The sequence below is a fragment of the Callithrix jacchus genome, chromosome 17, assembly GCF_049354715.1.
Source record: "Callithrix jacchus isolate 240 chromosome 17, calJac240_pri, whole genome shotgun sequence".
NCBI lineage: Eukaryota > Metazoa > Chordata > Mammalia > Primates > Cebidae > Callithrix > Callithrix jacchus.
The window spans coordinates 71948374-71969911 of NC_133518.1; the positions used below are offsets into that span (position 1 = coordinate 71948374).

At 34.8% G+C, this 21538-nt stretch overlaps 1 protein-coding gene across 2 annotated transcripts in view; it reads left to right on the forward strand.

The window, feature by feature from the left end:
• PDCD6IP (programmed cell death 6 interacting protein) overlaps positions 1 to 21202 on the forward strand; it is a 68363-nt gene extending 47161 nt beyond the window's left edge. For both annotated transcript variants that reach the window (XM_035278632.3, XM_002807672.6), the window contains exons 12-18: positions 317 to 486; positions 7242 to 7490; positions 8299 to 8433; positions 9604 to 9698; positions 18219 to 18342; positions 19432 to 19619; positions 20544 to 21202. In XM_035278632.3, the coding sequence (XP_035134523.1) occupies positions 317 to 486; positions 7242 to 7490; positions 8299 to 8433; positions 9604 to 9698; positions 18219 to 18342; positions 19432 to 19619; positions 20544 to 20718 (1136 nt within the window). In that variant the 3' untranslated portion in view covers positions 20719 to 21202. The remainder of the gene's footprint in view (positions 1 to 316; positions 487 to 7241; positions 7491 to 8298; positions 8434 to 9603; positions 9699 to 18218; positions 18343 to 19431; positions 19620 to 20543) is intronic.
• The last annotated feature ends 336 nt before the right edge of the window (positions 21203 to 21538 follow it).

Sequence of the window (21538 nt, forward strand, 5' to 3'; positions counted from 1 at the left end):
AGAGAACGATTTCTTCCTACTTTCAGGAGTTGTAGGAAAACATTAGATTAATACTAATTAGCTTCTATTTGGCAGATAGTAATCACCAAATATATTTTAAGGTATAGCTATGCTTTTGATTTTATGAGTGATTTTGTCATCTTTCCAAAAACGAGAATGCAAAGACTGTTAGGAGCTGTTTTTATTATCAAATGAATTGGGGCCTATAAAAGGGAAAGATAAGTAAAGTTGGAGACTAGAGCTCAATGTATAACCAGCCCATAAACGTTGCTGTTAGAATCACTTATGTGCTCTGGAAACTTTTATTTTCTCCCAGAGGGAACCAACTTCAGAGCAGTTTTAGATAAAGCTGTGCAAGCAGATGGGCAAGTGAAAGAATGTTACCAGTCTCATCGTGACACCATTGCGCTTTTGTGTAAGCCAGAGCCTGAGCTGAATGCTGCCATCCCTTCTGCTAATCCAGCAAAGACCATGCAGGGCAGCGAGGTAAGAAGGACATTTTGATGTGGGTTGTCATCTGCCTGAGAAAACCACATTCAAGGCGTTTTATATAATGAACTACCAATTTCTTATTGTCATCTTTTAAAAAATGCAGAAATAAATTGGAGTTGTTATATTTTACACTGTGTAAATTACACTGGTAATTCCGCTGACTGTCCCGTAATAGTAACTTCCATTTATTGAATGCTGTTTTTTTGAACTAAATTCTGGATGCTTAATATGTCAACAGTATTTAATTCGGTTTTTATAAAAGAGAGAAGCGGCCGGGCGTGGTGGCTCAAGCCTGTAATCCCAGCACTTTGGGAGGCCGAGGCAGGTCGATCACGAGGTCAAGAGATCGAGACCATCCTGGTCAACATGGTGAAACCCCGTGTCTATTAAAAATACAAAAAATTAGCTGGGCACGGTGGCGCGTGCCTGTAATCCCAGCTACTCAGGAGGCTGAGGCAGGAGAATTGCCTGAACCCAGGAGGCGGAGGTTGCAGTGAGCCGAGATCGCGCCATTGCACTCCAGTCTGGGTAACAAGAGCGAAACTCCGTCTCAAAAAAAAAAAAGAGAGAAGCTTGGGAGTATAGAAACTTCCCTGAAATGAAAGGACCGGGTATGGCCTGATACACAAATTCTTTGCTTCTTAAATTATTCTGTACTTCCTTCTACCTTATTTCACTGGGACTACCTTTGAAAGGAAGATTGGCAAGGCGTGCATGTATATATGGATAGCACCTCATGGTATTTCTACTGGTGACAGGAAGGAGAAAATCGAATAGTAGGGCATCTGATTTGGAAAGTCCTAAAAGAAGACAAAGTGCAAGTGTAATTTAATGGCCATTACTGGGAGGTAGGGTAAGTTACTAGGATAAGATAGAGATATCTTATATTAGTAAGATACGATAAGACAGGTAAGTTAGTAAGATAAAATAGGATAAACAAGAAAAACAAGCCAAAGGGTGCAGAGAAATATCTGACAAAATGTCTGCACAGGAAAACAAGCCAAAGGGTAAGAAATACTGCTGAAAACTTCTTGAGAAAAGTGAATTTCTTGGGATAATAAGTTCTGAAAAGTTTTAGTTTTGTTCCTTATTTGTCTTTCCATAGAAGCATTGTATATATTTCATATATTTATTCTAAGAATTCCTGGATATCTGCTCTGCATAAGGCACTATGATATGCCATAGTGAATTATACACAGGCTTTACCCCCAATTTATGATCAATTGTGGAATATTAGTCACATACAAGGATGACTGTGATATAGGGAAGAGGTTTAAAAATGTCACAGGGAAAGTACAGGAGGTCTGTAATGAGGATTTAGATGAAGTACTTAAATTTCAGTAGCAGTTCTCTTTGGAGACTTCTTAAGAGATTGGCCCTTTATGAGAACAGAATGGATAGGCAGAAAAAAGTAAACGTTTAAGATCTGAGATGGGCTGAGTAGTGGGTGTGTCTAGAGAGTTATCAGAGGTACAGTGGAAACCCGCCACAGTTACTGGGCAAAGGGAAGAGAAGGCTACATAGTTGAATGTGCATTGAACCTGAATCTAAAGGGGGAACCCAATGGAACAAGGAGTATCAGTTATTTGCTTAGAGGACATAGGGGAGTAAAGGGAGGTGGCCAGAAGATTAACTTGCGAAGAACAAAGAACCCAAAGAAGAAACTGCAGATCCTTGGAACAGCAATAAATTCTGGTACCTTTTTTATTTTGGAAAAAGATCTCTGTTTGGTATTCTCTTTGTATTTTTTTTGATGTCTTGTACCTGACTCAGAATTATGTGGCTTTTGTCCTTTGATTCTTCTGCTTAAAAGCAAAAATGGTTTGTGCTAAGCAAAATCTGCATTAGTATGCACTGATTTGTTATATTTTATTCAGTTGTATCAGTTTTATTAATCCTTACTTGTTTTACACAGAGGAAAAGAATTTTTATAGTCAATAAGTAATTTTATGGAAGCTAGATTTTCTTGATGGGCTAACCACAAAAATTTCAGTACTCTCTATATATTCATTTGTCATGTGCCTTTATCAAATGAGGCAAACATCATGTGTATCAAAGCGGTTTCAGATGGTTATCATGATAGTTGAGGACACATTTTAGCCAGAGTTTTTAATGATAAAAACTCAGTTACTTGATTGTTGATTAGAATGATGCAGTGTACATGTTTTATTAAAAAGTCCAAGTTTGATGGTAGGGCTTTTTTAGTTTTTCATTTATTGTGAAGAAGCCTGCTGTCTAGTTCTTACTTTTAGTCTCTTTGGGCATCTGGTTCTAGATATTGATATACTCTGAAAAATTTTGCAGACTAGTGATAATTTGTATTTAAAGATTTTTATATTAAAAACCTAAGACCACTGCTTGTGATTGGTTGCCTGTAGTCTACTGTGGCCCGAAGTCTAGTCTGTGGTTGACTGGCCAAGCCTTGGCTGTAACGTATATAGGGCTGAGTCTAGCCAGAGGAAGGAACATCTGTTTTTTTGCACAAGGATGATGTTCAGTTATCCTCACAGTGTTACATCTGCTGGGAGTAAAGATTTTTTAAAAAAAAAACCTTTATCTCCTTAGAGGTAGAGCATAAAGAGAACTGTCTAAAAGTGTGTGCCCTCCCAGAGGGGTGCCTTTGTTGGAGTCATACATGAGTGGAGGATCTGCAATCACAGCTGTTACTCCTGGTTTCTCATGACAGAAAGTTTGTAGACATGTTGGGAATGGCTAGAATGTGTTTGTTTATTTATTTATTCACCAGGTGTTTTTTTGAAGGCCTGCTATTCCAGAACTGTGCTGGGCATCTTTGTCCCTATTGTAAAGAGACAAAAAACTCCTCTAGGTTAGCTTTAGTGTAGGGTAAATGCATCAGGTTTCTGCTTTCTGTTGCTGTAGAATATTTGTTGCATATTTGTCTTTTCTGAAAATGACAAGGTTTTAAAAATGCAGTAGAAGATTTCATTGAGGGGATTTCTTATGTCTCTAATTGTACTTGGTGCTATTAAATGCTACAGAGGGTTTTAAATCTAAAACTGGGGTAAGCAACTTGTGGCTTGTGGGCCAAATCCAGCCTGCCCCTTGTCTTTGTATGGCCTGTGAGCTAAGAATGAGTTCTACGTTTTTTAAATGTAAAAGTCTACTTTCTACTTCATCTTTTAAATGACTGAAAAAAAGTCAGATGATTGTTTCATAATATGTGGGCATTTTATAAGATTCAGATGTCAGTGTTTGTTAATATATTTTTGTTGGAACGTAGCTGCACTCATTCATTTACACATGGTCTTTCACACTAAAGCAGAGTTAAAGAGTTCAAACGAAGACTGTGGCCTAAGCCAAAAATATTTTCTGTTTGATCCTTTAACAAAAAAGTTTCTTAGGCCCTGATCTAAAAGACAAAGTATGGACAGCCTAGGTGATTGCCGTTCCTGCCATTCTGTTTGACCTCATCTCCTGTTCTGCATTTTGTTTACTATGCTTCAGCCAGAGTGGCTGTTTTTTCTTTCCTTTGATCCTGCCAAGCTTGTGCCTGCCACAGGACTTTTACATTTGCTTTTCCTTCTGTGCAGGGCTTTCTTCCCATTTTCATGGCTATTACCTCTTTTTCATTAGTCTCAGATGTCACCTATTCCCCATCTTTGTCATTGTCTACCCACCTTCTTCTATTTTTGTGTATTTGTTTAGTCCTTCCCTTTGCATATTTATTCAATCCTCTCTGGTCCCCCAAATGAAGGAAAGACTGTTTTTGTTAGTAATTGTGTCCATAATATCTAGAACGGTACCCAATACAAAAAGTATTTGCTGTTTGAATGATCATCTCTGGTCCCCCAAATGAAGGAAAAACTGTTTTTGTTAGTAATTGTGTCCATAATATCTAGAACGGTACCCAATACAAAAAGTATTTGCTGTTTGAATGATCATCACTGGCAGCCTAACTTAATAAAGGGATACAATTAATTGCACTTGAAAGCTAGCTGGAGTTCTGTATAAGAAATAAACACCATAGGATTCTAATTATTTATATACTTTGATAACATGTTAAGCCTCAAATTTGAGTTTATAAGAAAATTTTGGCAGTGGTTTTCTTATTATCTTGGTCATTCATTTGTGGAAGCAGTTAATTCATTTTCTACCTCATTTACTCTATTAAAATGAGGTCAGTGTCATATAATCTGAAATGTGTTGAATTAGTGTACTATATATGAATTTTTAATGAAGGATGTTCACAGTATAAGGGACATCTATCTTTGTGTGGTAGTCCACAAGTTCATTCATAAATTGGTTGTTTGAAGTGGTATTTCCCCCTGAGAAAGTTAAAATTACTGCATTTTTGAATATCACAGGATTTGTTAACTGTTTGGTCCTCTGTACCGTCTTCTGTATCAGTCTGGTTAGATGCCATAGAAGTTGGGCTTAGCTTTTCTTCCTATGGAGCCGCTATGATTGAAGACTTACCCTTTGTTAGAAGTTGTGTTGAGCACTTTATATGGATTATCTCAGTCTTCACAACAGTCCTGAAATAGGTACTGTTATTATACCCATCTTGCAGATGAGAAAGTTGAGTTTTCTAAGTAGTAAACTATCCTTAATTGCACAGTAACTAAGTCCATTATGGCCTCAAAGGGAGTATAGTCAGAGTTGAATTTTTTTTTCTTATATAATTATGTTTCACTTTGATAATTAGTTTGTTTATTTCCACATTCAAGTTTTGACTTAATCTTGTTTTTTGAGTGTGTAAAAAATGTTCATGATTCAAAAGGTATATACAGAGAAGTCTCATTCCTTTTCCTTCTACTTCATTTCTGTATATTTCCTGTAAGTAACCATGTTTGCTAGTTTCTGGTTTGTCCTTATTGATTTTCTTTTTGCAAGAACAAACAAAACACAAAACCCCAAAAAGTATGTATACATATATAAATATATTGTGTATGTGTATATTTATTTTCTGATTTTTCTTCTCTCACTCAAATTGCATTATACTATATATGCTTTTGTGCCCTTTTTTTTTTTCATTTAATAATATATCCTGGAAGACACTTGGAAGGAAGATTTTTATTCATATCATCTAATATCAAGTTCTGCTAGGTCTTTAAACAGTCTTTGTCATATCCATCCAGGTATGATTCTTTCTCTTCCTCCTTCCTTTTAGAGTTTCTGTGGTTTGATGCTTTCTAGACTCTAGGAATCATATTTCTTTTTCTCTCCACAGCCTTCTCCCCATCCTTCTTCTTGGTCTCCCTCCCTTTCTCCTTTCCCTCCCCCTTCTCTTCCCTTCCCTTCATTCCATTTTAAAATTAGGATATTTAGGATATATGGGTGGTAAATGGAGGCCAAAAAGGAAATTCACCTAAAGTTAGAAGAAACCTTGAGTCTCTGGTCTTCACAAAGGGATGTTACTCTGGACAGTCCTATCAAGGAGCTAATAAGACCAAAAGGAAGAGTAGGATAGGAATTTTTAGAAGCAGGCAGTTGGTGGGGAGATCCACAGGAATTGGAATTGCTGCTGGTGATGAGAAAGACAGGTGTGGAGACAGGGCTCATGATGTCCTCTTCTTCTTTTGTCTTTCCCCTAGTTTTCTTTCTATGTGCATCATTGGGGCAAGCAGAATAGAGAGATTGAGTTGATATTCTTCTTGGTCCTAGCAAAGTATGAAGAGATAAGCGAAAGGGGCAGCTTGAAAGTAAGTGCTCATTAGAAAGCACTTGGACACTGTTAATATAAAGGGGTGTTTATGAATCATGTGGATGTAGGTCAGAGAGTGTCTTGACTGAATTCAAGAGATAAAACTCTTGTTTTTTGTTTTGAGTCAGCGTTTCTCTCTGTCACCCAGGCTGGAGTATAGTGGCATGATCATGGCTCACTGCAGCCTTGACTCCCTGGGCTGAAGCAGTTCTCCTGCCTCAGCGTCTGGAGTAGCTGTGACTGCAGGTGTATGCCATTGTGCCTAATTTTTTTTTAATTTAATGTAGAAATGGGGTCTCACTATTCTCAAACTCCGAGGCTTAAATGATCCTCCTAAAGTGCTGAGATTGTAGGCGTGAACCACTATGTCTGGCCCAAAACTCTTAATGATACGAAGAGAGGCGCAAGAACTCTCTTTCCTACTTCTCCCAATGTATAAAGTAAATGTGGTATGTAGCTTTAAATCTGTATCTTTATTTCTTTCTCCATCTAGCATGCTTCCTTTATAACTGTCTCTGTTTCTATCTTCATAACTATTCTATCTCTCAGTCTCTTTAGGCAAAATAGGATATCTACGTACTTAGCAAAATTATATCTTCCCCTGCTTCACAGCCATGGTGGGAAGGGGGAGTATAGTGTAGAGTGGGTAAGAGATTGGTTTTGGAGTTAGTCAGACTTTGGACTCAAATTTTACCTCTGCCCCTTAGTAGCTGTGTAACTATGTCACTTAATTTTTCAGATTCATTATCCCTATTTTTCGAATAGAGGTAATAAAATATATACCCCATAGGATATTTTAAGGAATACATAAAATTATATTTCTGAAGTATTTAGCATGGTACCTAACATAAGCGTTCAGTAAATTGTAGCTGTTTTTACTGTTATTAATGCTGCTTTTGTTTTAATCTGAGTCAACTGAAGGTACAGTGTCTATCTATATAAACCTGATGTTCACTTTATATTTGGCTCTCTGAGAAATCATCTCTCTCTCAGCCTGAATGAACCTTTATATATTATTTCCTTCTTGAAATTGGCTGCTTTTTTTTTTTTGCAGTTAAACTAAGGTGTCTTTTTTATTGTTTAGGTTGTAAATGTCTTAAAATCCTTATTGATAAATCTTGATGAAATAAAGAAGGAAAGAGAGGGTTTGGAGAATGACTTGAAATCTGTGAATTTTGACATGACAAGCAAGTTTTTGACAGCTCTGGCTCAAGATGGTGTGATAAATGAAGAAGCTCTTTCTGTTACTGAACTAGATCGAGTCTATGGAGGTCTTACAACTAAAGTCCAAGAATCTCTAAAGAAACAGGAGGGACTTCTTAAAAATATTCAGGTGAAATTTATATATTTAATAAGATTTATGTTTTAAAAATTACAGAAAAGATGCATCTGAACAAAACCTATATTCATTTAGGAAAATGACATTGGAGAATAAGAGTAGAACTTAATGATGTATATTTTGTAAAACTGAACTTGGCACATCAGTTTTATTTAAGTCTATGAAACAAAGTCATACTTTTATGGCTAAAATGTTGCATATTACTTAGGAGTGCTTGATACTTCCGATATTTTTCTATTTCTAAATTTTGAATAGCTTTGATTTTTTTCCCATATGTGAGGAAAATCAAAATTAGTTGGAATTACTGATGCCTTTAGTTTTATGGCTAACATACATACAGACTTTAGTCATTTTTTTGAAAATAATACAAAACTAAATATATTGAGAAGTTTGAAGTTGGTGTTTGTTTGGACTAACAAAGACTTGAAATTTTGCCCTTTTAATAGTTAATGTGTTGAACTAAACATACATTTCTACTCCTAAATATTATATCTATATATGATATAAAGTATTCCAAAAGGTAAAATAATTTTCATGTTATGATTTTTGCAAGTGTTATATGCTAATAGAAATCCGTGATCATTATTGGTTATGTTTTGACTCCTGTTGGATTTGTGAAATTTTTACTTAAGAAAGATTTAAAGCATAATGTGGCTTCAAAAGGAGTATACTAGGTATTTCTATTAATTTTGCCAATGTATTTAATCACATATGATTTTCATAATTGGAAAAGGTCAATACAAATGTTATGAGCTATATTAATTTTATAAATATAAATACATAAATCTTTTTTTTAAACAAGGTCTCACATCAGGATTTTTCGAAAATGAAGCAATCTAACAATGAAGCTAACTTAAGAGAAGAAGTTTTGAAGAATTTAGCTACTGCATATGACAAATTTGTTGAACTTGTAGCTAATTTGAAGGAGGGCACAAAGGTATGAAGAACATGCAAAAGGAACCGTAGCTAGCAAGTACAGATGTGAAGGTATAGTTTGGAAATTAAATGGTGTTTCCAGTTGAACCAAATTATTCTTTGCCTGGAAGTTTAGCTTTAATGGCATTGCCTCTGTGAAGTTTGTTCTAGGAGAGAGAAAGCTGAATGAAGGTGGCAACATTTCATGGGAACTTTGAAGAATGAATTGCTTATTCCAATTGACAGAAAAGGGGTATAAACATTCCAGGTAGCAGGAATTAGCAGAGATGTCTATGACACCTTTTTAAGGGATAGGAGGTTGATTAATCTGATGAATTATGAGCAGTCAAATTAGGAGTAGTCAAAGCTGATTTGTGATGGGAAAGGTCTGGGGCATGACTTTTATATTCTGTGTGGTCGTTTGCTGAGGATAGACTTGTGGTCTGCCTAGGTATCAGAGGGCTTACTAAATATGTAAGTACTTTCTTGCCTTGTCCTTTAAAAAGTTTAGGGAATTCGCTTATATTTCTTTTTTACCAATTACTTTGTTTTTTGAGGGAACAGTGATTTTTAAGTTTTTCAGATGCATAATTCCTTTTGGTACTTAACTTCATAATGATCACTGAATAAAGTTATCTTGATATAAATACAGTAGGTAAAAATGTAAAACCCTTTGAAGAGAGAGTAAAAATACTGAAAAACCTTCCAAATAGGGAGGATAGTCAAATGCCATTTTAATTTGGTTTAAAATGCTTTGTTTAAATAGATAAGCTGAGAAAACCTTCCAGAGAGCCTTTGGAAATTCTTTTAAGGGTTTCTGAAGTATACTTGCATTTCTGTAGTGAATATGAAAATCTGATCCTTCCACTTAAATAGATTTAATGTTATTATCAAGCAATTGACTTTTCTCTAGGAATTAGGAAGATTTTCATGATCATGAAACTTTTAACTTGTTACATTTAATTTTCGATGATAATGTTCTGTAAGAATGGTTTTATTTTTATTTTCTTTAGAATTCTTAGGTCATATTTAATAATAAGTTGTTGGTCTTGGTAAATTGTGTGAATGTATCTCATGCAAATTTCAGTTCTTCAGCTTTAACTATCATTGACAAATTAGCTTTAGATCACGTTATTCCCTGGATTGAAGAAATTCTTCTTGTTCATTACTTGTATTTGTTCTTTGCTTATAGTTTTACAATGAGTTGACTGAAATCCTGGTTAGATTCCAGAACAAATGCAGCGATATAGTTTTTGCACGGAAGACAGAAAGAGATGAACTCTTAAAGTAAGTCTGTTCTGTGTATCAAATTTAACTACAAGAATTTTCTTTTAAAAAATTATGTAGAGACTTTTGGTGTGAACTAGGTAGTATGAGATAGCAATTTCCTTCCTTTGCTCCTGGAAGAAGGAACTAGATCGAATATTTTACAAGGCAACAAGCAAACACCTGTACAATCTGGGAGGATAAAAAGATGTAGAAACTCTAAATACAGGAAGTACAGTGAGATCACAGAAATAATAAAACAGTTCAGGGTGGCAGATCTCAGGGAGTGACAATAAATATATGCAATTAATCTTGAAGTGGCAAATAAGTTTCTTACATAAACCTAGAGCTATAGAACATGGAGGAGACAGGGTGAATAGCTCAGAAAATACCAGCAATATCACTTTCTGAAGGAGGCTATTGAGAAAGTAGGGCCAGTCAACATACGACTCATTTACTGCTGAATAATTGATACAGAGTGGCACAGCACTGATAAAAGGTGAAAAAGATTAACAAAATTAATAAAACTTAATAGATGAAGAACATTTACCAAAATAATATCACAGAATAGATGAAAATTATGAGCAAACATCTGACCATGAACTAAACAAAAACAACAAAAAATGTAAAAAGGCAGTCATTCTAAGACAGGGGTCCCTAATCCTGGGGCTATAAACTGGTATTGGTTTGTGGTCTGTTAGGAATGGGCTGCACAGCAGGAGGTGAGTGACAGGCAAGTGGGTGGCTGGGCCACCCACTTACTTCCTGAGCTCTACCTCCTGTCAGATCAGCCACGGCATTAGATTGTCATAGGAGCGCAAACCCTATTGTGCTCCCCCGTGGAAACATTGTCTTCCACAAAACTGGACCCTGGTGCCAAAAATGTTGGGCACTGCTCCTCTAAGGAACACTTTGAGCAGAAATGCCAGAACTGCAGGAATATGGTAAGAAAACAGCAAGTGATAAGATGTGAGGTGTCAGAATTCAGGAAAGAAGTAGAAGGGAAGAATAAAACCATCAAGAAATGGGAAGGAGCACAAAGGGAGAATAGTAAGAACACGCAGGAACACAGAGTAGAAATGAGGAAATTAAAGAAAATGGAATCAAAGTCAAGAAAGAATTACAGAGTATTAGAGAGAAGATAGGCACAGAAGATCTAATATATGCAAAATTGAATTTCTCTGAAAGAAGAAAAACCAGACAGAACAGTTATTTAATGATACTACTCAAGAACATTTTCTTAAAATAAGTGAAGGTTGTTGAAAGAGTGTATCATATGGTAGGGGAAAATGATCAAGAACTGTCTGCATCAAGGCATATAAATTATTAGCCTTAAAAGATAATGGCAGAATCCTTTAGGCAGTCAGGCAAAGTAATCAAGTCAGTTTACAAAAAGATGAAAAAAATTTAGGCTGGCAGCTCTATGTATTAGAAGAGAGTGGAGTGATTGCTGTAATCGCAAGGATAATAAATATGAGCTAAATATTTTATATCTTAACTGTCTCTCAGGTACATAAAAAGCCATATTCATTAGTAATAAATATAAAGAGCTGAAAGAGTCTTACACCGATGACCCTTTCAGCCAACTAGATCTTTATTCATCTCTCTGTTCATATTCATGAACAGAGAATGAACACGTTCATGTTCATTCACCTCTCTGCCCATGTTCATGAGAATTTTCATTTTCTTCCACCTCTAAGAAAGAGCAGGGTAGTTGTTTTTAGAGTATTTCTACTAAACCTATAAAAAGCAAATAATTAGATTGTTTTAAAAAGAGGTTTAAAAATAGGATGAATATATATATATTTTTTGAGATGGAGTCTTGCTATGTTGCCCAGGCTGGAGTGCAGAGGTGTGATCTTGGCTCACTGCAACCTTTGCCTCCCGGGTTCAAGCAGTTCTCCTGCCTCAGCTTCCTGAGTAGCTAGGATTACAGGTGTGTGCCACCAAGCCTGGCTAATTTTTGTATTTTTAGTAGAGACAGGGTTTCACCATGTTGGCCAGGCTTGTCTCTAACTCCTGACCTCAGGTTATGTGCCCACCTTCTTCTCCCAAAGTACTGAGATATAACAGGCATGAGACACTGTGCCCAGCCTCAAAAAAGATGAGTATTCTCCCTATTAGTCTTAATGATAAAAAATCTAACAAAGAATAATACAAAACAGTCTACAGATCAGTTTCAGTTATGATATGGATACAAAAGTCCTAAGGTATTTGCTAGTAATATTCACCAGCATGTTAAAAAGAATTATTGACCGAGGCCAGGTGCGGTGGCTCACGCCTGTAATCCCAGCACTTTGGGAGGCCAAGGCAGGCAGATCATGAGGTCAAGAGATTGAAACCATCCTGGCCAACATGGTGAAACCCCATCTCTACTAAAAATACAAAAATTAGCTGGGTGTGGTGGCACGTGCCTGTAGTCCCAGCTACTTGGGAGGCTGAGGCGGAAGAATCGCTTGAACCCAGGAGGTGGAGGTTGCAGTGAGCCAAGATTGCACCATGGCACCCCAGCCTGGTGACAGAGCAAGACTCTGTCTCAAAAAAAAATAGAATTATTGACCAGGGGGAGGGGGGCATTTATTCCAATATTCAGTATTTTCACATCAAAGGGAAGATCACAGGTTTGTCTTGATAGATGAGGTAGAAGCATTTGAGAAAATGAGTGTTCTGATGATACTCAGTAAAATAAGAATAGATAGATGATAGATGCTTCCATAACATGAAAATGTGTGTGTGTGTGTATGTGTATTTCTGCCCAAAACTCAGTGTAGTGATTAATGGAGAAGCACTATAAACAGTTCCCCCTCAAGTCAAGAACAGACAACAAATGGCACTATCGGCACCACTTTTTAACACTAGACTGCAGTACCAGCCAAGACAATCACGAGAGGAATTAGAATTTAAAAAATTGGAAAGGAATAAGTAAAACTAGCACTATTTACAGACATTGTGATTGTACAACTACTTGAAAGCCCAAGAGGATCAACCCCAAAACTCTGTAAATAATAAGATAATTATTAATGAAGTTGTTGATCATAAAAATAATATGTAGAAATCAGTGGCTTTCATGTAAATAAACCTATAGAAGATAAAATGAAGGAAGAGACCCACTTAAAATAGCAAAAAAAAGGTAAAATATGTAAGTTTGTCATATGAGACCTATGTAAAGAAACACTATTTCAAGGACACAAAAGAAGACTTGAGCAATTTAAAAAACATATGTTCTTGGATAAGAAGACTCAACTTCATAAAGATGTCAATTCTAAGTTAACGTATGCATCAACTGGGCATGATGGCATGCACTTCTAGCCCCAGCTACTTGGGAGGTTAAAGGGGGTGGATGGTTTGAGCCCCAGAGTTCTAGGAAGTAGTATGTTATGGTTGTACCTGTAAACAGCCACTGTACTCCAGCCTGTGCAATAGCGAGACCCTATCTCTAATAACAAACATAAGTAAAGAAATAAACAAACGTGCATTCAGCATACTTTTGATTGAAAAAATCAACAACTTTTCATTTAGAATTAGAAGTTCAAATAGAAAAAGAAACAAGATCAGCCAGGAAAACAATAAAAAGAATAGTGAAGGAATGCTAGTTCTACCAGATATTGAGGTATATAGTACCATCTTTAATTAAAACACAGGGGTACTGGTACATGATTAGACAGACAGAATAGAAAATAGAAATAGATTCAAATACATTGTGAATTTAGTGTAAAAAAGATCTTCAACCAACCAGAATAGGTTGTGGACAACTGCCCAGCCATTTAGAAAACAAAAGTTATCTTTATACCAGAATAAATTACGAGTGGACCAAACGACATTTGTAAATGAAATATAAGGTGTAAAAGAGAATGGAGGAGAATTCCTTAATAAAGCTAGGATGGGTAGGATCTCATAACTCCAGCTTAAAATCCAGAAGCCATTGAAAAGGAAAGAAGAAGTTCCTTATAGAAATATGATAAACAGACTCAGGATATGACAAATTGGGAATTCAATATTTGAAACTTATTCACAGGCAAAAGTTCTTTTATTTAGAAAAGAACTCCTAGAAATGAATGAGAAGAAAACCCAATAGAAAACTGAGGAAAGGATGCAGACAGAATTTTGCAGACAAGGAAATACAAATGACTCTTAAATAAATGAAAAAAAAAAAAAACCCATCATTCATAATGAAATACAAATTAAAATTAGTCTGAAATATTTTCAGATTGGCAAGAATCTGAAAGTTTGATAACATGCTTTGTTGTCACATGTTGGAAAAATAGATTTTATACATTGCTGTGAGAATACAGAATGGTGCAGTCCTTGTGTTGGGCAGTTTAGCTGTAAAGGATAAGACTACAAATTCAAAAATCCTTTAATCTAGCTATTCTGTTTTTGGGAATCTGTTCTGAAGTTATATTAGAATATGCCAGAAATGACATATTTATGAGCTTATTCATGTCTGCGTTGCAAATAGAGTAAAAAAGTAGAAACAAGTGATCAGGGCTGGTGAAATAAAGCTACACTTGTACAGTGAAATGCTGTGCAGCTATTTTAAAAAACAGGATGTTTTCAGTTTATTGATATGGAAAGATCTCCGAGATGGTTATGGTCAAAAGACACAGAACAGTGTGTAGAGTATGCTTTGTGTAAAAAGGAAGAAAATAATAGACATATAAATTGGCTTGTTTATGCACAAAGAAGCTCGATATTTTAAGGAAGGAAGATTTAAATATTGTCATTTGAAATATTTTATATCTCAAATCTCTAAAAATCAGGTTTGTTGCTATTTGTGTATATATTATATACATTTGTCAAGTATTTTCAGCTCATTTATAGAAAGGTGAATGAAAGATGGAACAGTAGGACACATAATATTAGCTTTTGAATATCTGAGAGTTTATTTTATTAAAGTCATTGTTAATACTCAAGGCCAAAATTCTTTAATATCTTACTGAATGTAATATATACCAGAAAAGTATACTTAAGTGTATATCTTGTTGAATGTTCACAAACTGAGTACACCAGGCAACTACCACTTAGATCAATACAGAAAATTCTCAGCACCCTAGAAGCATTGTTAATGCATCCACCCAGTCAGTCTTTATCTTTCTCTTCCAGGGCAACTACTATCCTAACTTGTAAGAACATAGATTACGTTCTCCTGTTTTTGCATTGTATGTAAATAGAATCACGCATTATGTACTCTTCTATGGCTGGCTTTTATTCTATTATTATATTTGTGAGATTCATCACTATAATTGTGTGTATTTATAGATCTTTTATTCTCATTTTTGTATATATTTTATCGTTTGAATACACAAGTTATTTATTCTACTGTTGAATATTCAAGAAGTTACTAGTTTTGAGCTTTTATAAATAGTGCTGGCATGAATGGTGTAAATCAGTGCTGTCCAATATTGTGGGTAGCAGTAAAAATATAGAAACAAATCAAATGTCTGGTTCTGGTTAATTGAACTACATTTATATGGTGAAATACTATGCAGTGACATATGCAATTGAAAATGTAAAATTTGTAGTAGCCTTAGTAAAAGACAAAACAAAACAAAAAACCGGGCGAAATAAATTTCAGTGTTTCATTTAACCCATATGTCCAAAGTATTTTAACTTATAATCAATGTAAAATTATAAATGAGAGATATTTTACATTTTTTTCACACTAAGTCTTAGAAATCTAACGTGTATTTTATACTTATAACACATCTCAATTCAGACTAGCCACATTTCAGATGTTTGATAGCCATATATGGCTAGTGGTTACTGTATTAGACAGTTCATGCTTTTGGTGAGCATGTATATGCAGTGCTGTTGGGTATATAGTTGATCAAAGGGTATGTGTATGTTTAACGTTAGCTGATATTATCAAATAGTTTTCCAACGTGATTGTACTAATTTACATTCCTCCTAGCAGTATATGAGAGTTCTGGTTGCTCCACATTTTTGCCCTTAGCTATTCTGCTGAGTTTGTAGTATTATCTCATTGTATGATTTTAATTTTCATTTTCCCGGTGATTAATATGTCCTCTTTATATACTTATTAGCTGGAGGCTTTGCTTTTTAATTTCTGTTTTCATTGAAATCTTTCATCAGAAATTTAAAGAGTGTAAGAAGAACGAATGTTTTACTCTGAACTTTACTTTCTTTTTACTAATGGTTTGAATACCACTGCCAGTAGGTTGTTGGGCATAGGAATACTGGTGGCATTTTATTTATTTATTTGTGTTTATTTTTCTTTACTTTTTTTTTTTTTTTTAAAGATGGGGTTTCACCATCATGGCCAGGCTGGTCTTGAACTCCTGACCTCGGGTGATCCACCCACCTCAGCCTCCCAAAGTGAGCATTTTATTTTATATCTTATTGCTTTTTTACATTATTGATTTTATTTAATAGCATTGATTTATATCTTTTGTAAGTGGCCAGGAAATTATTATTTGCCTTTTAAATGTGTTATTTACTGCAATCATCCCTAGAGTTTATCAAGGGAAAATAAAGGTGTTTTGTTAAAGCTTTATAATATACATACATTTTTTAGATATTTCAAAATCTGACCTTTTAGAATTTTGATAGTGATTAAAAACTTATTTATGTTATAAGCAGTTATTTGCTTATATTAAGAAGTAGTTTTGTTTTTTCAATGAAGGTATACTAGTTTTATTTATGTCTGGAGAGATTGTGGCCCTTCTTGAGAGGGAAGATTGGATATGGACAGTGTGGGGCTTTGCTGTTAATTGTTAAATCAGGGCAAAAGGTACTGTCTCAGATGTTTTGGGACACGTTATATTTACTACCCTGTGTACGTTAATCAGTGCAGTGAAAGTTGATTGACACTATGTATTACATGGAGTGAGTTTTACTTTAGGTATTGTTTAGTGTGATTTTGGGATAAACTTCAATTTACTATTAGAGGAGACTTAAAATTTTCTGATTTTTAATACTAAATTGTAATAGTATTTTCAGCAATATAGCTTTCATGAGCCTACCTTAGTGACAGGTCATGAGTTATCTTTTAACATTAAATATCTCAGTGCCACATTTCTTTGAATATCTTCAGAAATTTTTTTTTTTTTTTTAAATTTTTTATTGGATTATAGGTTTTGGGGTACATGAGCAGAGCATGCAAGACAGTTGCGTAGGTACACACATGGCAGTGTGCTTTGCCAGAAATTTTTTATCTAGAAATTTGCATAATGGTTTGCGTAAAAGGTTAGCTTTTTTACCTTATTTTGTATAAACCAATATCGTACAGTGATTAAAACATTAGTTGATTAGATAACTGAGTTATATTAGATAACTACGAGATACATTGATTAGATAACTAGGTAACTATGAGTCGTTGTAGTTTTCTGATAACTTTTAGGTAGATCATACTGGGAGCTTTTTAAATCCAGGGGCTACCTTTTATTAAAGAGTGGGCAGTCTTTCAGGATTACTTGCTCAGTTTGACATGTTTCTTACTTCAGCTGTAACTATAATCTCTGAAAAAGTTTACTTTTTTCCCCTAGTCTTCAGAAATAGAAAAAGATACAACTTCATTTTATTAAACAGTAAGGAAGAAAGAGGATTTAGATTCTAGTCAAGAATAGAAATGTAGAATTTTTTTTCAGTTTTTTTATTGATAAATAGTACATATTTATGGAGTACGTGTGATATGTTGATACATGAATATAATGTGTAATAATCAAATCAAGGTAATTAGGATATTCATCACATATTTATGGGGTACATGTGATATTTTGATACATGAATACAATGTGTAGTAATCAAATCAGGGTAATTAGGTTATTCATGATCTCAAACATTTATCATTTCTTTGTGTTGGGAACACTCCAAATCTTCTAACTATTTTGAAGTATACAATAAATTATTGTTAGCTGTTTTGGTGCTATTGAACACTAGAACTTATTTCTTCTATCTAACTGTATTTTTGTACCCATTATGCAACCTCTCTTTATCCCCATCCTCTACTCTTCCTTGACTCTAGTAACCATCATTCTACTCTCTATCTCCTTGTTTTTAGCTCACACTTATGAATGAGAACATGCAATATTTGTCTTTCTGTGCCTGGCTCATTTCACTTAACGTAATGTCCTCCAGCTCTATGCATGTTGCTGCACATGACAGAATTACATCATTTTTTATGGCTGAATAATATTCCATTGCATATATATACAACACTTTATTCATTTATCTGCTGATGGACATTAAGTTGCATTCATATCTTGGCTATCGGAAGTGCTGCAATAAACATGAGAATACAGACACTTCTTTGGTGTATGGATTTCCTTTGTTTTGGATGTATACCCAGCAGTGGGATTGCTAGATCATATGGTCGATCTAATTTTAGTTTTTAGAGGGATCTTCATACTGTTTTCCATAGTGGCTGTACTAATTTGAAATATAGTATATTTTAAAAATACCATCATTGTTTGGAGTCCATTTTCTGTGTTTCATGTATGAAGAAAAGAAAAATAAGCTGGTATTTTATGTGTGTTAATTTTTTTCTGTTGTGTTAATTTTTAACACTCTGACTTTGATAAGGGACTTGCAACAAAGCATTGCCAGAGAACCTAGTGCTCCTTCAATTCCTACACCTGCATATCAGTCCTCGCCAGCAGGAGGACATGCACCAACTCCTCCAACTCCAGCGCCAAGAACCATGCCGGTTAGTAGGCAAATAAATATTTTAAACAGAAATTTTACATTAGTGATGATTACTTGTTCTAAAGGATAAAACATGGTTTACCTAGGAAGGATCTAGTGGTTACCACCTGCATCAGGTAACCAACCTTCTGATACTTTGCGTTATGTTGAACACAGCATCATTCAAGAATTCTGGACAAAAAATGCTTAACCTGAATCTAACCAAGCCCTTAAACTTTCTGTTTACAGCAGATACAGCAAATGATAAAATAAGAGGTTAAATTATGCCATTAGGAAATAATTGGACAAATCTATCACATGGAACATTTACATGAAATAACTGGGTCGATCTTTTCTAAAAGTGAATGTCATTGATTAAAAAAAAGGAGGCATATTCTAGATGAAAAGAGATGAAAGTTTCATTATAATCAAATGCATATATGAACTTTGATTTGATTTTGGTTTATAAAAATAGCTATTTGAGCTTTTTGTGTTAAATAGGGAGAATTGAATTTGGAGTGGATATTTGATGACATTAGTTTTTTAAGGATGAAAATGGTATTGTGATTATGTAGGATGATATAGTTAAGATAACTTGCGTGCTGAAGTCTTTAGGGCTAGTGTCACAAAGTTTGCAATTTACTTCAAACGATTCTGCAAATATATATGGACGTAGTTACAGATAAAACAAATGGCAAAATGTTAATAGTTCTTAAATTTCATTGTTAGATGTGTGATTATTCTATATGATATTCTTTTACAGTTACTGAGTATTTAAACTTTTCATATAGAGTCTGGGGACTGGGAGGAAGTGATGGTAGTAAACAGTACCTGTGCTGCTTCCTTCCACCTCAAATGCCCAACCACCGGAGGAAGCAGTAAATGATTAAGTATTAGTTACCAGGAAAAGAGCAGCAGCTATGGGGTTTCCACAGTTTGGAGAGTTATACAACTATGATTTATTTCTATAGTAATAAGCCAGTATTTAAGAATGGGAATTAAAAATATATTTGGTTGGATTCTAGACTTTCTCATATGTCCTTGTTAATTTTAATAGCAATTTGAAAGAAATATGAAGCATTTTATAGTCCATGCTGACTTTTTCTTATAGCCTACTAAGCCCCAGCCCCCAGCCAGGCCTCCACCACCTGTGCTTCCAGCAAATCGAGCTCCTTCTGCTACTGCTCCAGCTCCAGTTGGGGCTGGTACTGCTGCACCACCTCCATCACAAACGCCTGGCTCAGCTCCTCCTCCACAGGCCCAGGGACCACCCTATCCCACCTATCCAGGATATCCTGGGTAAGGCTGCAAAATTGTATATCCCAAGTTGGCTAATGTTGTTTCTAGGTTCTGGCTAACCTATTAAAAACAGGTCACCCCTTCTTCAAATGGAGGTGTCATGAATGAATAAGCTATACTGTCAGCTTATCCAGAAATAATAATAATGTTATGGTCACTTACATGAATAGTTGCATAGCTATTTCCTAGGCCGTTTAAATTTATGTTTTTATATTTTGCATATTGGGTTTATAGTAAATACATCTCTTTGTATTGAGTTCATAGGTGTTTCCTTTGACTTTAGGTGATAAACAGGTGCCTTTTCTGAGTGTAGCATAGCAAACTGATAAGGCCTTGTTTACGTCCCTGTACTTCGAATACTTGGCATTTAATAAGCCTTTGGATGAAAATTTATCTTATTATGGGTTGCACTTTCTTAAAGGTTAGCCTTTTTGTGGTAATTTCTTAATCTTAAAAATCCAAACATTTGACTACCTTTTAAGATGTGCTCTAAATTTTACTTAGTAAGTACATGCTGTCTTCCAAATATTAGAACTTTATAACTTGTAAATTTATGTGCATTACAGTGAATACTGAGTATTGTGGAAGACGAATGTATTTAGATTATTAGTTTTGCCATGTTAAAATGAAGGGTCTCCATTTTTTTTCTTTCTTTAATACTTGAATATTGAATCTTATTTCCATCAGTATTTTTTTTTTTTTGGATAGTATTAAACACTTGGTACTCTTGTTTTAATTAACAACAGGATAGGAATGGTTTTCTCCGACAAGTGCCTTGAAACGGTTTTTTTCTCTCCACTGTTCTTTGATAGACTAAAAAATAGAAATGACGTTCATGGAAAACGTAGTTCTAGAATAATAATTATTTTACTTTTTAGTATTTGATTTACCAATCAAATTTTTTTGTTTTCTTTTCCCTATCAGGTATTGCCAAATGCCCATGCCAATGGGCTATAATCCTTATGCGTACGGCCAGTATAATATGCCATATCCACCAGTGTATCACCAGAGTCCTGGACAGGCTCCATACCCAGGACCCCAGCAGCCTTCATACCCCTTCCCTCAGCCCCCACAGCAGTCATACTATCCACAGCAGTAATATGTCTGCTCATCAGCTCAGCTGATTCAAGTCAGAGGGAAAGAAACACCAACCCTGCAATAAGTGTACTAAATTCTATGCTCTGGTTAATATAATGTACTGTCCTGGACTGAATGCAGTGTATAATTTCTGTCTGCAGCTAGAAGCTGTGCTCCAGTTTCACATTTGATTACACATTTGAGATTTGCTGCTGTTGCAGTATAAACACTAGGTATATTAGGATTTGAAATTGCATTACAGTTCATAAAAATTGAAAATGAGAAATTAAACCTGCAAGTGAAACGTTTGAAATTATTATACTTTCTACATAAGACATGGTTGGGACATCAAATACTTACAAAGACGGTTTAAGTATGAATACTCGAGAAAATTAAGTTTTTTTTTCTCTTTTGGTTTATTGATTTGGTTTAATTTCCGTTATGCTATTTTGCATAATCAAGGCACTGTAAATCTTATAATTTTAAAATAAATTACTTAAGAACAATTGTCATTGTTATGTTTTGTTATTGATTCTCATTACTGTCTAATTTTTGTTCTGGTATTAGTTTCATTTTGTATGTATATAAGTTAAACAGACACTGTGTTTAAGTGCATGAATAGTCCAAGTTATTATCAAGGATGTTTTATAGGGAAACCAGAAGAATAGTATCATAGTTTTATCTTTCATATGCTGATTAGTAAACTACTTTTGACATTTATTTTAAAAAGTCCTATAAGGTGGAAGAAACACACAATTGCTACCAAAGATTCTTCCAATAAATATACAAATAAATGTGTATATTAAATGTTTTATTGTTACCTTCTCCAGGAAATTGATGCA